The sequence below is a fragment of the Colobus angolensis genome, unplaced genomic scaffold, assembly GCF_000951035.1.
Source record: "Colobus angolensis palliatus isolate OR3802 unplaced genomic scaffold, Cang.pa_1.0 Scaffold7, whole genome shotgun sequence".
NCBI classification, from domain to species: domain Eukaryota; kingdom Metazoa; phylum Chordata; class Mammalia; order Primates; family Cercopithecidae; genus Colobus; species Colobus angolensis.
Window position 1 is genome coordinate 26,928,806 of NW_012120709.1, and position 14,594 is coordinate 26,943,399.

At 36.9% G+C, this 14,594-nt stretch overlaps 1 protein-coding gene across 1 annotated transcript in view; it reads left to right on the top strand.

Annotated features, from left to right (window-relative positions):
- ARHGEF12 (Rho guanine nucleotide exchange factor (GEF) 12) overlaps positions 1–14,594 on the top strand; it is a 153,513-nt gene that overhangs the window by 80,947 nt on the left and 57,972 nt on the right. The window contains exons 4-6 of the mRNA XM_011927050.1: positions 11,149–11,247; positions 12,189–12,238; positions 13,495–13,552. Of these exons, the coding sequence (XP_011782440.1) occupies positions 11,149–11,247; positions 12,189–12,238; positions 13,495–13,552 (207 nt within the window). The remainder of the gene's footprint in view (positions 1–11,148; positions 11,248–12,188; positions 12,239–13,494; positions 13,553–14,594) is intronic.

Here is a 14,594-nt window from a genome sequence, read left to right on the forward strand (position 1 = left end):
GATTGAAATGCTAATATTTATAGACTGTGTCCTATCTTCCAAAGATACGATAAACCATGTTTGTGAAGTTCATACCTATTTTTCCTTTTCCTTTGCAGTTTTACCTGCCTTCTTTCCTTCTTTTGGGATCTGATTAGGGTTTTGTTTTGGAGTTTTTTGGTTTTTTGTTTTTTGAGAAAAGTGAATAGGAGAGGAATGACCTGGAGCTAAGACTTTAAAAATAATTCTGAAAGACTGATAAATTATTTGTTTTTTTAGGAAGATTCCAAATTTGGCCTCAAAGGGAAATCAGGTCATCTTTAATATAGAGCCACAAGTCTGTAGAGTAGAAGTTCCGCCAGGTGCACATGTTTCCTAGCTTGATATATAGGAGAGGAAAAAAAAATACAGGAATTGCCCTCCCCCTTTGAAGACATTTGACAGTTCACATCTGCTGGCACTTGAGACCATAATAACAGATACTTTTTAGTATTTTGAAAGCTCAGTATTTGGTTCTAAACCAGTTAATGCTGCTATGTTAAGACATATACACATGTTTCTTTACTTGGGTTTTTGTGACCAGTGTTTTTTCTGTGTATAGCTTTTACAGTAGTTCAGCAGTAAACGTATACTATGCCTTGTGGCACATCAAGTTTACGCTTTTTCTTCCTTCCAGAGTATTTTGGCTACTGATAAGTAAGAAATACCTAATTCCTCAAGACTCTATCTTTCTGTTCTGTATAAAGAGCTTTCTATAGTTTATCCTCTCCTTAGGAACATGAACTTTATCTTTATAGCTCTGTTCTTTTTCAGTAGCCTTTGCAGTGTTCTATTTCATCTTCCTCTCCATTTTCCTATATCTGCGATGTGTAGTTAGAAGTTTGTTGTGTGCTTTGGATGAAGACTAACAATTTAGGAACCTCTGACTAGAAATATTATAGTAATATTTTTCTCAGCAGTGATAGAAATATTAATACGAGTTCAGACATGCCATTGGCTTGGTAGTGATAGAAACATTTTAAGTGGTAATCGGAAAGTAAGGTGTGGCTTCTCTGTGTGTGTGCTTTTTGAGAACCCTTGAAATACCTTTTTTGGAAGGAACTGAGTCCACAAGTCCTCAAAAAGCACTCGTTGGAGGGATGAGTTGATTAGAACAGAATTAGTATGCTAACATAAATCTCTTTGACATTACAAATATTTTATAACCTGTGTGAATAGACTTCTTTAGAGTACATACAGTTAACATAGATGAAAAAGTCTCTCTGGGAATTAAAAGCTTGAAACTACTGAGTAGAATCATAGCAACTGGTGACATTCTACTTTAGTGTAGGGTCTTATAAGCCCACTTCAAACTTTTGAAATTATACATTGTTTTCTCTTGGGGTAAAATTCATTAGCTGGGTACTTAACAAAAATGCTAGTTACTCACATATTATTTATTTTAAACTTTCTTGGCTTTTTTTTTTTTTTTTTTTTGAGACACGATCTCGCTGTGTGGCCCAGGATGGAGTATAATGGCATGATCATGGCTCACTGCAGCCTCAACCTCCTGGGCTTAAGTGATCCTCCTACCTAAGCCTCCAAAGTAGCTGGGACTACAGGTGCACACCACTGCACCCAGCTGTTTTGTTTGTTTGTTTGTTTTTTCAATAGAGATGAGGTTGTTGAAGGAATGATTTGCCGGGGGGGGAAAAAAAGAAAGAAATAGTAGAGACAAAGTCTTGCCATGTTGCCCAGGCTGGTCTCTGTCTCCTGAGCTCAAGCAGTCCTCCCACCTTGACTTGCCAAAATGCTGGGATTACAGGCATGAGCCACCGCACCTGGCTTCTTGGGCATTTTTAGAGCTACTTTGTGAAATAGATTTACTTTGTACATCTTAAAAGGAAACCAAGTGTTTGCTTTGTATTGACTTTTTTTGTTACGTTTCTGCCCAGTGTGGTCAGTCGGTTATTTATTCCATTTCCCCTTTCTACCTGTTAGAGTCTGTTAAATGTGTCTGGATGTGTTTTCTGATCTACAATTTTAATCATACTTAATTTTAATAATACTTTTGTGGGTTACTGTAGGAAATGAGAGATTCAGCAAGTGAATTCTGAGTTAGACCATAGCTGCTGCTTAACCGCTGTCATGGTGTCATGAACAGATTCCTGCTGACAGTATTCGGTGCAAGAAAATAAGTTATTTCTTTTCAAAGCTGTCTTAGTGTGCTCAGGCCACTGTAACAAAATACTATAGACTGTGTGGTTTAAGCAATAGAAACTTATTTTCTCACAGTTCTGGAGGTTAGAAGATCAAGATCAGGATGTCAGTGTGGTCAGGTCAGAGGATTCCCTTGCTGGCTTGCAGATGGCTACCTTCTTGCTGTTTGTCTCACATGGCCTTTCCTCCATTTGTGCCAAAACGCCCTTTCTTTGGTTTCTATGATATTACATCAACCTGGTTCTTTACTCTTTGTAATTATTTTGTCTCTCTTTATTTGATTGTTTTTTCCCTCTTGTCTTGTACATGTAGGCATGACCCAAGTTTCTGTCCCCAATCTTTCTTCCAGTCTCCAGTCTTAAGTGTCCCATAAATTCAGAGTGACCAAACTGGAGTTCATCATTGTTCTCTACAGCTGAGAATCACTCTTCCTCTTGATTTCGCTGGTTCTTTTAATGACACTGTCATTCTTCCATTCACCTAGTCTTATATTTCCTTAAAGTTATATTTGACTTCTCCATTTTCCCTTTTCCTGTGTGGTCAGCTATGTGCCAGGTCCCCTTGATTCTACCATCATAATATTTTTCTTTTTTTTTTTTTTTGAGACAGAGTCTCGCTCTGCCGCCCAGGCTGGAGTACAGTGGCGGGATCTCAGCTCACTGCAAGCTCCGCCTCCCGGGTTCACGCCATTCTCCTGCCTCAGCCTCCCGCGTAGCTGGGACTACAGGCGCCAGCCACCTCGCCCGGCTAGCTTTTTGTATTTTTTAGTAGAGATGGGGTTTCACCGTGTTAGCCAGGATGGTCTCGAACTCCTGACCTCGTGATCCGCCCGTCTCGGCCTCCCAAAGTGCTGGGATTACAGGCTTGAGCCACCACACCCGGCCCATCATAATATTTTTCATCCTTCACTCTTTGGTTTCAACCCCACTGCCTTGTCCATCATTTTATTAGACTATTTTAATAGATTTGTAACTTACTTTTATTTCAGTTTTACATTGATTCATTAACTTTTCTCCATTCTATATTCTGCCTTGACTTGTCAGATTAATATTACTAAAGTAAGAATTTGGTCATTCACTTGCTAAGAAAGTATAGGTAGTTGTTAAGATAATGCAACAGTTAGTTTCCAATTTATTCTACTCTGATTCTCCTTCAGAGTTTCATTTTCCAAATATGTGTTGGCATTCTTCCTTTGCACATGCCATTTCTGTTGTCTTGAATGATTTACCTCCTATAACTTAGAATCCTACTCATCTTTCAAGGCTCAATTCAAGTACTGCCTTTTCCTAGGATTGCCCAGCTACTTTTGTTGTTTCTGAATGTTGACATCTTGTTTTATATTTAATTACTTGTATTTATGTTTATGTTTACATCTCCCATAATGCTGAACACATTGGAGGCCCTCATTAAGTGAATTTTTAATGACTGATTGTTGAGATTAACATAGGAAGTATTTTAGTAGAGAAAATTGATAGAATAAGATCTTGACTCATCCTAATTGAATCTTTCTTTCCTTTTGAAAAACTTTAAGATAGAAGGAAATGTAACTTAGAGACATTTTTCTGGTAGTGGTCTGAAAGAATGAAATCAGCATAGTTGGAATGTAAGGCTCCTCTTGCTGGCAAGACTGTGCATTTAGAATCAAGAAGCTTCTTAATCAAAGGATTATCTGAGGTCTTACTCATAAAACATGTATGTCTGGCACCAGTTTAAAATGAGCTGTTTTTATGAGGTTGCACATGGCCCTTCTCCACTCCCTTCCCTGAAGCTAATTCTTAAGAGGTGAAACTTAGAGAAGTTTGGTCATGAAATAAAATAAAAGGTGAAGAAAGACTAATGTGCTTTCACTAAAGTCAGTGTAATATGGAAGATTTAACAGGTTATCTTACATGCTTAACACTCCATTTTCATTAATATACTCCACACTCTGTTTTCATTGTAGGAGTTATGGCCTTCTTTCAGGAATAGTTATAGAATGAAACTTCATTTTTTTTCACTTTCAAAATATGATCATTGGTAATTATCTACTGAGTAAGAAGGAAGCAGTCTTTTTATATTGGTTTTAAATGCCACATTGTTATAACAGAAAAAATATGTCTTTTGTTATGATAAGGAAATAAAACTTAGAAAAGGATAGTATTTATGTAAATTTGATATAACATCTTTACTTCACTGATGAGATGAAGCATGATATCAGGTTTATCAGCTTCTAGGCAAAATATGATTTCTAAGAGACAGGAAATAAACATTTTTTTGTAACTAGAGGAGTTATTTTGGGGTAGATGGAAAATCAAATTATTATAGTTGGAATTTTGCCAGGGCAGAAGGTTAATTAGTATTCTTATAGAAATGTTTCTCTACTTTGCATAGTCTTCAAGGCTATGATTTTTTTTCTAATTAGAAAGTGTTTGAGTATGTTTATTTAAAATTTCCTTCGTGTATAAAATTCAAATTTATTTAATAACTATTTAGTGAGCACCCATTATATGCCAGGCACTATACTAAGGGATAGAGATACAAAGATATAAGTGACTGTACCTGCTTTGTGGTTGCTCACAGTCTAGTACAAAAGAACTGCAATACATTTTGATAAGGGCAGTGATAGAGGTATGCACTCATTTACCATTACTCATATGCACTTAAAAAAACAGCTGTGAAGAAATACTCATATGGCACCAAGAACAATGGGACTGAAGAAGTATTACTAGGACTAAGTCTTTTGTTTTTTGAAAAACATGTGTTTATTATTACTGTTATTTTTTGTAGAGAAGAGGTCTTGCTATGTTGCCCGGGCTGCGCTCAAACTCCTGGCCTCAACCAGTCCTCTTGTCTTGGCGTCCCAAAACATTGGAATTACAGGTGTGATCCACTGTGCCTGCCTGTTAGGATTATGTTTGAAGGAAGTTTAAGTTTCACTGGTTTTACTTTTTGAACACTCTGCCTGTATCTATGCAAAGTGCTGGCATATAGCACATATCAAAGTAATGAGGCGGCCCTTACAAAACTCACATTCACAGATACATACATCTGTATGGTAGTTATGATTAATCATCTTTATACCAGACGATAAAGGATTTAGCAACAAAACAAAACCATGGACTATATGAGTTGTAAAAATCAGAAAAAGTAAAAATGATGAAAGCTGGTTTTTGGGATTTTTTTTTTTAATAAAATTTGAAGATTGCTATTTTGGAGTTATGAGTTTACTTTTATCTTTGACTTTCTCTGTAACATACAGGGCCTATTGTCTGTACCATTCTTTGATTCTTAAACATTGTCATTTTTTTCTCCATTTGTTTTCAGTATTATCCTGCCAGGTTTTTATGCTCTTTGAGAACGAGGACTCCAAGTAGTTTTGGGTTCTTCACAGTACCTATGGACTGCAGTGTTAAATAACTACTATGGACAGATGCTCAATGCAAATTTGCTAAAACAAACAAAAGAAGTAGGATTTTTGTGTGTGTATGTCAAAAAGGATATTTCAGAGATATGATAATTTAGCCAGTATTGGTGATTTTAGTTTTACAGAGGGTGGAAGTTATCCCTCTGTGGTAGCTTAAAACAGCTTCTGGTCAAAAACAGAATATTTCTCTGAAGAAAAAGGGAAAACATTTCATTTGATTTTGAATGAAAGGGAAGATAATAGATTTGAGCATTTAAAGGACTGGATTTCTGAATTTTGAGTGGTAGGATGGCTTCATTTTCAGTTAATTATTACCACAAATCTAAATGTATGCAGATACCACAGATAGGACAGAACAGTTTTGTTAATTTGTATTTTATAGATTTTGAATTGACTGTATGTGTAAGGTGTGTTTTGTTTTTATATTGGTCTACTGATTTAAAGTACGTGTTGAAGTACATCAGTCTCACATTAGCAGGTAAATATAAAATAATAAATGTGGCCAATATAGTGGATTTGGGGAGAAGAAAAAATTGAATAGGATGTGTGCATAGTTCTTTTTCCTTTTCCTCTTTATTCTTTGTCCCTCATCTTCTCCTTTAGCTGTAATTAAGAGGGAAGGTTATCAGACTGAGACTGTTATGAATTAGAGAAAACAGGTTTGCTGTATTCTGAAGTAATACTAATAGATTTTCTTGATTCTTATTAATCTGTTAGGACTCTAGGCATATTTATAAAATGACTGTGCATAGTGCTGTTTTTTTTTTCTCTCTGATGACCTCCCTTTCTGAGTTTCCTTTCATCTCTAGACTCGTCTACTTGTCTGAATTTCATTAATTCATAAGCAATTTTTGTAAGTTTCCTTGTGTCCCAGAATATATGCAAGGTTCTGAGATAAGGTTGTGATCAAGATACAGCCCCCACACCTTTGGAGCATAAAATCTAATGAAAGAATAAAAATAAATATAAATCAGTGTGAGTAAGGGTGATACAATAGGAGTATACAGAGGGTGCAGTGGGAGTCTGTAAGAGGGACACCTAACTTCAGTCTACATATTTAGGAAAAGCTTGTAAGAAGACTGATTCTTTTCTTAAGGACGTCCGGCTGTCTCTCATCTTCTAAAGCTAACTACAATAAGAAGCTCTGCCCCTTTAAATTTCCCTTCTCTCTTCCTTACTCATCCAAAACTACTTTCCTTGTTTGCTAAAAAACAAAACTTAGACATAAATCATAATTGATCCTCTTTTTTTTTTTTGAGATGGAGTCTCAAAAAAACCACTGATCACTGTTTTTTGATCACTGTGATATGTCCATACAATGTATTAGGAAGGAAAAAAAGAACTACTCATACATACAACAAACACAGTTGAATCATAAAAACATCACAGTAAGCAAAAGAAGCCAGTACGTAAGAAAGTAAACACAACATGACTCCAACATAGAAAAGGAAAAACTAAACTAAAACAACAAAAAGCAGAATCACACTGATCAAAAAAGAACACTGATCACTGTTGTCAGTGATCTCGGCTCACTGCATCCTCTGCCTCCTGGGTTCAAGCGAATCTCCTGCTTCAGCCTCCTGAGTAGCCTGGGACTACAGGCGCACACTGCCACGCACAGCTGGTTTTTGTATTTTTAGTAGAGACAGGGTTTCACCATGTTGGCCAGGATGGTCTCGATCTCTTGACCTCGTGATCCGCCCACCTCAGCCTCCCATACATGCCCAGCCAGAATTGATCCTCTTAAGGATCATTTGCATTAATTGATAGGAGTTTTTTTTTTTTTTTTTTTTTGAGACGGAGTCTTGCTCTGTCACCTGGGCTGGAGTGCAGTGGCCGGATCTCAGCTCACTGCAAGCTCCGCCTCTCGGGTTTACGCCATTCTCCTGCCTCAGCCTCCCGAGTAGCTGGGACCACAGGCGCCGGCCACCTCGCCCGGCTAATTTTTTGTATTTTTAGTAGAGACGGGGTTTCACCGTGTTACCTGACCTCGTGATCCGCCCGTCTCGGCCTCCCAAAGTGCTGGGATTACAGGCTTGAGCCACCGCGCCCGGCCAATTGATAGGAGTTTATTAACATAAAAGTACTTATAATTGTACTAGTAGCATGGATAGAGGAGAAAATCCAAGGTCAACCTCCCCCCAATCATAATAAGATAATATTTAACATGTGTGAACCCTTAATATGTGTTAGGCATTAAGCTAACTACTTTATATATTTTTTATTTAAGTGAAAGGTGCAGACATAGCAAACTCCTTAACTTCAAATACCCTTTTCCCTCATCTTTTATAGGTGCCCTGTTCTCTGCAGGCAGAGAAGGTCTATTTAAGAAGCCCAGGTTGCTTAGCACTGCAATCACCCATATTAGAAACTTATAATTCATTAATTTTCAGCTTTTGTGAGGTGGGGTGGGAGAACAGAGAAGCACGAATATTGTATGAAAAAATGTATTCAGTGTTATAATTGCCTTGATTTTTAAAGTCACAATGTCTAATTTATTTTGAAATTTCAAATAACTGTAAGGGAGGTTGTGAAATATTTGTTTCCAAAAGTAAGCATGGATTTTAAAAGATTCCTGTAAAATGCTGGTTAGTCTAATTATTATTATTATTATTTTTTTGAGATGGAGTCTCACTCTGTCGCCCAGGCTAGGCTGGAGTGCAGTGGTGCTATCTCAGCTCACTGCAACCTCCACCTCCTGGGTTCAAGCAGTTTTCCTGCCTCAGCCTCTCGAGTAGCTGGGATTACAGGCATGCACCACCACGCCAGGCTGATTTTGTTTTAGCATGTTGGTCAGGCTGGTCTCAATCCTGACTTCATTCAGGTGATCCACCTGTCTCAGCCGCCCAAAGTGCTGAGATTACATGCATGAGCCACTGCGCCTGGCCTGAATCTCTAATTCTACTCATTACACACTAGAAATTTATAAAGAATGCTATTTTTACTTGATTTATGTATTCATATCCTGTTTTATAGTTGTTCTAATTACTTGAAGGGAGTAACACTGAACAGATAAAAAAGGTTGAATTCTAATATGTTATCTCCTGCCCTCATTACAATTTATTGTTTTGTGAGAGTGGTGAATATGTGAATTATTTGGTATTTAGAAGTCTCTAGAATTTAGGGGTAACACATTTATAAATGTTGAAAATCAACTTTATTGAGGTAAAATTTACGTAAAATAAGATGCACTAATTGTAAGTGTATGGTTAGAAGATTTTGACAAATGAATATGCATACTCATGTAAACATTATCTTAATTAAGAAACAGAACATGTCCATCACTGCAGAAAGTTCCTTCATTTCTTTTTGCAGTCATTCCCACTCCTCTTCCCTACTTCTCCCCTAGGCTGTTGCTATTCTGCTTTTTGTTGTTTTAGTTTAGTTTTTCCTTTTCTGTGTTGGAGTCATGTTGTGTTTACTTTCTTACATACTGGCTTCTTTTGCTTACCGTGATGTTTTTATGATTCAACTGTGTTTGTTGTATATATGAGTAGTTATTTTTTTCCTTCCTAATACCTTGTATGGACATATCACAGTTTGTTTATCCATTCATCTGTTGATGGACATTTGAGTTTCTAGTTTTGGGCTCTTATGAATAAAACTGCTGTGAACATTCGTGTATGTCTTTCTGTGGACACAAATTGTTTTTTCTCTTGAGAGTAAAGTTCATGGATCGTATGTAAATATATGCTTACTTTTATAAAAAATTTCCGAACAGTTTTCCAGAATGTTAGCACATCCCCACCAGCAATGTTATAATGTTGTAAGAGTTCTAGTTGCTCCACCTCTTTGCTACCACTTCTTTTGATTAGCCAGACTAGTTGGTGTATAGTGGTATCTCATTGTGGTTTTAATTTGTATTTTCCTGACGACTGCAGCTGTTAAGCACCTTTACATGTGCTTATTGGCCATTGGTGTATCTTTGTGATGTGTTTATTTAAGTATTTTGCCGCCTTTAACGTTTGTCTTCCATTATTGGTTGGAGAGTTGCATATAATCTGGATGCAAATTCGTTGTCTATATTGTGAATATTTTCTCTGTGTCTTGCCTTTTCATTTTCTTATCAGTGTCTTTAGAATAGCAAATGTTTTAAATTTTGTCCAGTTTCCTAGGTTTTTTTTCTTTTATGGTTTATAAACCCATCCTCAGGTCTTTTTTTAATGTTATAAACTATTTTGTTACATGTATTTTATCTGTTTTCTTTTTCTTTCTTTCTTCCTTTTTTGTTTTTTTAATACCCTAAGGTCTTGACGATTTCCTTCTGTGTTACCTTATGAAAAATTTTAGCTTGTGTTTAGGCCCATGATCTGCTTTAATTTTTGTGTAGGGCATGAGTTCAAGGGTTAAGGTTTATGTTAAGCTACAGTAGGCTCATGTACTCATGATGTGTCATTATCAGCAAGAATAGATATGTATATACACTGTGTCTATGTATATATATATAATTGTTATGTGTATATGTTTTCTATGAGCCATTGTACGTACAGTCTATATATATTTTTTATTAACATATCTTTAACATATCGTTTGGTTGGTAAATCAGACTTATTTAAAAGATTGTGGCTCTTTGTATAAAAATCTTTAGAAAAAGTTTTTATTTTCTAATCATCATTTTCTTTGTGTTGCTTTACCTGTTTTATATATTGACTTTGGTGAAATGCTTAGATCCTGCAAAGCTGAAAATACATGTTGTCTCTGGCTAACACAGAGTTCAAGATCTTCAGATCTGGTCTATGATAAAACAGCCCTGGATACTAATCAGGGTTCTACTCTGGCAGGACATTTCTGTTCCTCTGGGTGGGGCCCTCTTTCTCTCACCTTGTCTCTCAAATGACAGTTTTCATTTGCTGTTTAGAAGAAACACAGATTCTCCTTTAGGAATCAGGTAAGTATATGAAAGAGATGAAGGAACTGGTTGAGCTCACAGATTCTTTCTTTCCTACTTTTTTCTACCTTTCTGTTTATGTTTTCTATAAGCCAGGGTTTTTCTTCCCCCTGAACTCTTCCTTTCTCTTCCCTTCTTCGGGGAATAGCTTCAGGTACTCTGTAAGCACCTCCTTTCTTTTTACTGTTTTCCTGAGTATATTTTCTTGAGAGTAAGACTGGATTTCTCCAGAATTTTCCTTGAGATGCTCCTAGCCACATGTCCTAAGATAGTTGATTTTTCTTGAGTTAAACACCAATTAGGGTACCAAAAACACAGGGCAGTGGGAGGCGGGGTGGGGGGAGAATTTTATACTACAGAGAAATAACATAGATGTGAATGGGCTTTCCTTCTAGCTGTCTCATGTCTAATACTTAATATTTTGCAGTTTTTCATAGCTGTTTTTAATATTGGAGCAATTCTGTTTTACTTCGCCAGTGAGAAAACAGTATGTGTGACTCTGGTGTTCTTGTGTTTGCTTTGTTGATGGGGGTTAGTGTTCTTATTTTACTTTGTGGATTTACATGTGCTATTTTGTGTTTCTCCGGATGGAACACAGTTTATTACTAATATATAATTATTGTCTTTTCCTTTCTCTGTTTTCTCTTCCTTCTTTTTTTACGCTGTGGTTCTTGTGCAGGTCTTGTTCAACGTTGTGTAGTCATCCAGAAAGATGACAATGGATTTGGGCTGACGGTCAGTGGAGACAATCCAGTCTTCGTACAGTCTGTCAAAGAAGGCAAGGCATTTCTAAAAACAATTTATCACTCAGTAAACAGGGTAAGAATAGAAAAGCTTAAATAAAGGCAATTCCCAAGAATAGAATAATTACATAGATTGCAGGTCATGTGGACTATTGTGCTAGATTCGTCTATGTCAAATATATGTCATAGTTATAGGAAGGAATTTACTCTAGTTGATTTTTTTTTTGTGCTTGTTAGAAAATCAGTTTTTATATAGTTTTAGAAATCATGTGACTCCTTGGTCATGATACTTTATTGTCCACACACAAGTTTCTGAAATTTCAGTTTTCCGTGGCACCAGTGATATTTTGGCAAAGACAGATTAAAGAGATAGCAGATTAAAGAAAATACCATTTCTTTTCCCAAAACAACAATGACAATATTTTCTACTGCTGTTACCGTATATTGAATACTTCCTTTATATTGGGTGCTATAATTTTGAGGTAGACAATTTTTTAATCCCCATTTTATAGGTGATATTGAGGCTTAGAGTAAAAAAACATAAAATCAGTCCAAGGTCACACAAGTGAGTGGTAGAAGCAGGATATGAATGTAAAGTCTGACTTTACAGCCCCCGCCTTTTTTTTTTTTGAGATGAAGTCTCGCTCTGTTGCCAGGCTGGAGTGCAGTGACACAATCTTGGCTCACTGCAACCTCCGCCTCCCGGTTTCAAGCGATTCTCCTGCCTCAGCCTGCTGAGCAGCTGGGACTACAGGCACGCGCCACCACACCCAGCTAATTTTTGTATTTTTAGTAGAAACGGGGTTTTACCATGTTGGCCAGGATGGTCTCGATCTCTTGACCTCGTGATCTGCCTGCCTCAGCTTCCCAAAGGATAGCCCATGTTTTTAACCACTTTGTTATACTGTTCCTCTGTCAGGAAGATGATCAGTAAATGCAAATGAATCACATTTTAAGTAATTAATTTCTCATACAGATGGAGCAGCCATGCGGGCTGGAGTACAGACAGGTGATCGAATCATCAAGGTAAGGAAAAGCCTATTATAGAATTTATGGTAGGATTGAAAAACAACATCTATTGGTCATATTCTGCTTTTTTCACTTCCATTTTTATAAAAAGCATCATATTATGTGTGATAGATCTATTGACTGTAAAAACTTATTTCATTTGTTTTAATATTAATACTATCCTTTCCTGAAGGACATAATAAAAGGATTGAAAATAATGGAGGAATATATGTTCTTGAGTAGGAGAGTAATTCAATGTTGGAAGGGTCATTTCTCTCCAGATTAGTCTGTTATTAAGCAATTCTCATCAAAGTAAAGTTGAGCATTTCTAATCTGAAACCTGAAATGCTCCCAACTCTGCAACTTTTTGAGTACCAAACTGACACCGTAAGTGGAAAATTTCACACCTGACTTCATGTGATGGGTCACAGTCAAAAGCTGGTTTCACCAGGTACAGTAGCTTGAGCCTGTATTACCAGCTACTCAGGAGGCTGAGGTGGGAGGATCGCTTGAGTGCAGGAGTTGAGACTGCAGTGCACTTTGATATCATACCTGAGAATAGCCACAGCACTTCGACCTGGGCAATATAGTGAGACCCTTTCTTTAAAAAACGGTAAATAAAACCAGACCAAAACAAAAAACTTGGTTTCAATGCACAAAAGTATTTAAAATGTATAAAACTACCTTCAGGCTATGTGTATAAGGTATATATGAAACATAAAAGACTCACATTTAAACCTGGGTCTCATCCCTAAGATGTATCATTATGTATATACAAATATTCCAAACTTCAAAAATATCCAAAACACTTCTTCTGGTACCAGGTATTTCAGATAAGCAATACCTGACCTGTATGCAAATAGAATTGTAATGGTAGATGTCAATTTGATTATTCTACCAGATGAACTTTATAAAGGTGTAAGAATCACTAAAGAAAAAAATATGTTATATGTATGTGTATGTATGAGAAGAGATGTATATGACTCTAATCTGTATATAGACCTACCAGTGGAACACAACAGAGAGACTAGAAATAGATTTTGAATTCAGATCAGTAGAGAAAGAATGGTTTATGTTTAAGTTCATTGTGTTGCCGAATATGCCCTGTAGAATCATGGTGTGAAAATGAATATTGAATCAAATACATAAATATTTTAATGTAATGTGATTACTATATTATAATTGGTTATACTATGTATGATAATTCCTGAAGTCCTTTTATCCATTCTCTCAATAGGATGTATCTGACATACACTCCTTTCGTTTTCTTACAGGTGAATGGAACTCTGGTGACTCATTCAAATCATCTGGAGGTGGTGAAGCTAATCAGATGTAGGTGAATGTTATTCTTAGTTTTAATTGTTTTCTGAAACCCTTAAAGTAAGGATCAGCAAATTTCCTGTAATAGGCCAAATAGTAAATATTTAGGCTGTGTGGACTGTATAGTCTACTGCCGACTCTGTCATTGTATCATGAAAGCAGCCATAGACAATATGTAAATGAATGGGTGTGGCTGTGCTTCAGTAAAACTTTATTTTCCAAAAGTCTGCGATCCTGGTTTAGGCCCTTGGCTGGAGTTTGCTGATCCCTGCATTGAAGGAAAATCTAAGGTGAAAACTCTTAACTTACTAATAACTATCTTTTGTCAGCTCCATTTATATGGTTGATTATAATATTCCTGTCATTCTTGGTAATACTGAATGCATATATTTGAAAGAAATGCATGAGTCACCTGAGAGGAAGGAGGTTGAGAAATCAGACATATGGCCTGATGAACTGAAATGGAACTTTAAAAAAAATCATCTAGCACAATAACTTTCCCTCAGATAAGTAAATGATTATACAATCCAGAGTAGCGATCTTCTCTTGGAAATCTTCAGGGTTAAGAATTTGTGATCTTCAGGTTTAGGGGTGAGTAGCCCACTTGGACTTAGTTCTCTGTGGACTTAGTTCTCCGTAGAGAACCAGGCTTGAAGCAGTGGGAGTCTGCAGCTAACCTCCCATCACTTGCAGGGTCAAAGGTAGATTCATGTACCTTCAGCTGGCAGTGAGGTATGGTCGAGCCAGGCTTCAGCCACTCACAGGGCCTCAGTTTTCCCATCTGCACAGGGAGAAGGGAAGGTTCAGTGGTCCTGTGAGCTTTGCTGGCAGGTGGTGATGGGGTGGGTCGTCTGAATCTGAGTCAGGTGAAGTATAGGTGCTACACCTTCCCCAACCTGGGCTTAGGTTTCATTTTGTTGTTACCCTTTAACCGTACCTGCTTTCCAAGAGAGATTTTATATTTTCTTTTTTTTGGGGGAGGGGGGATTAGGGTCTTGTAGAATGCAGTGGTTCAATTATAGCTCACTACAGCCTCCAACTTCTGGGTTTAAGT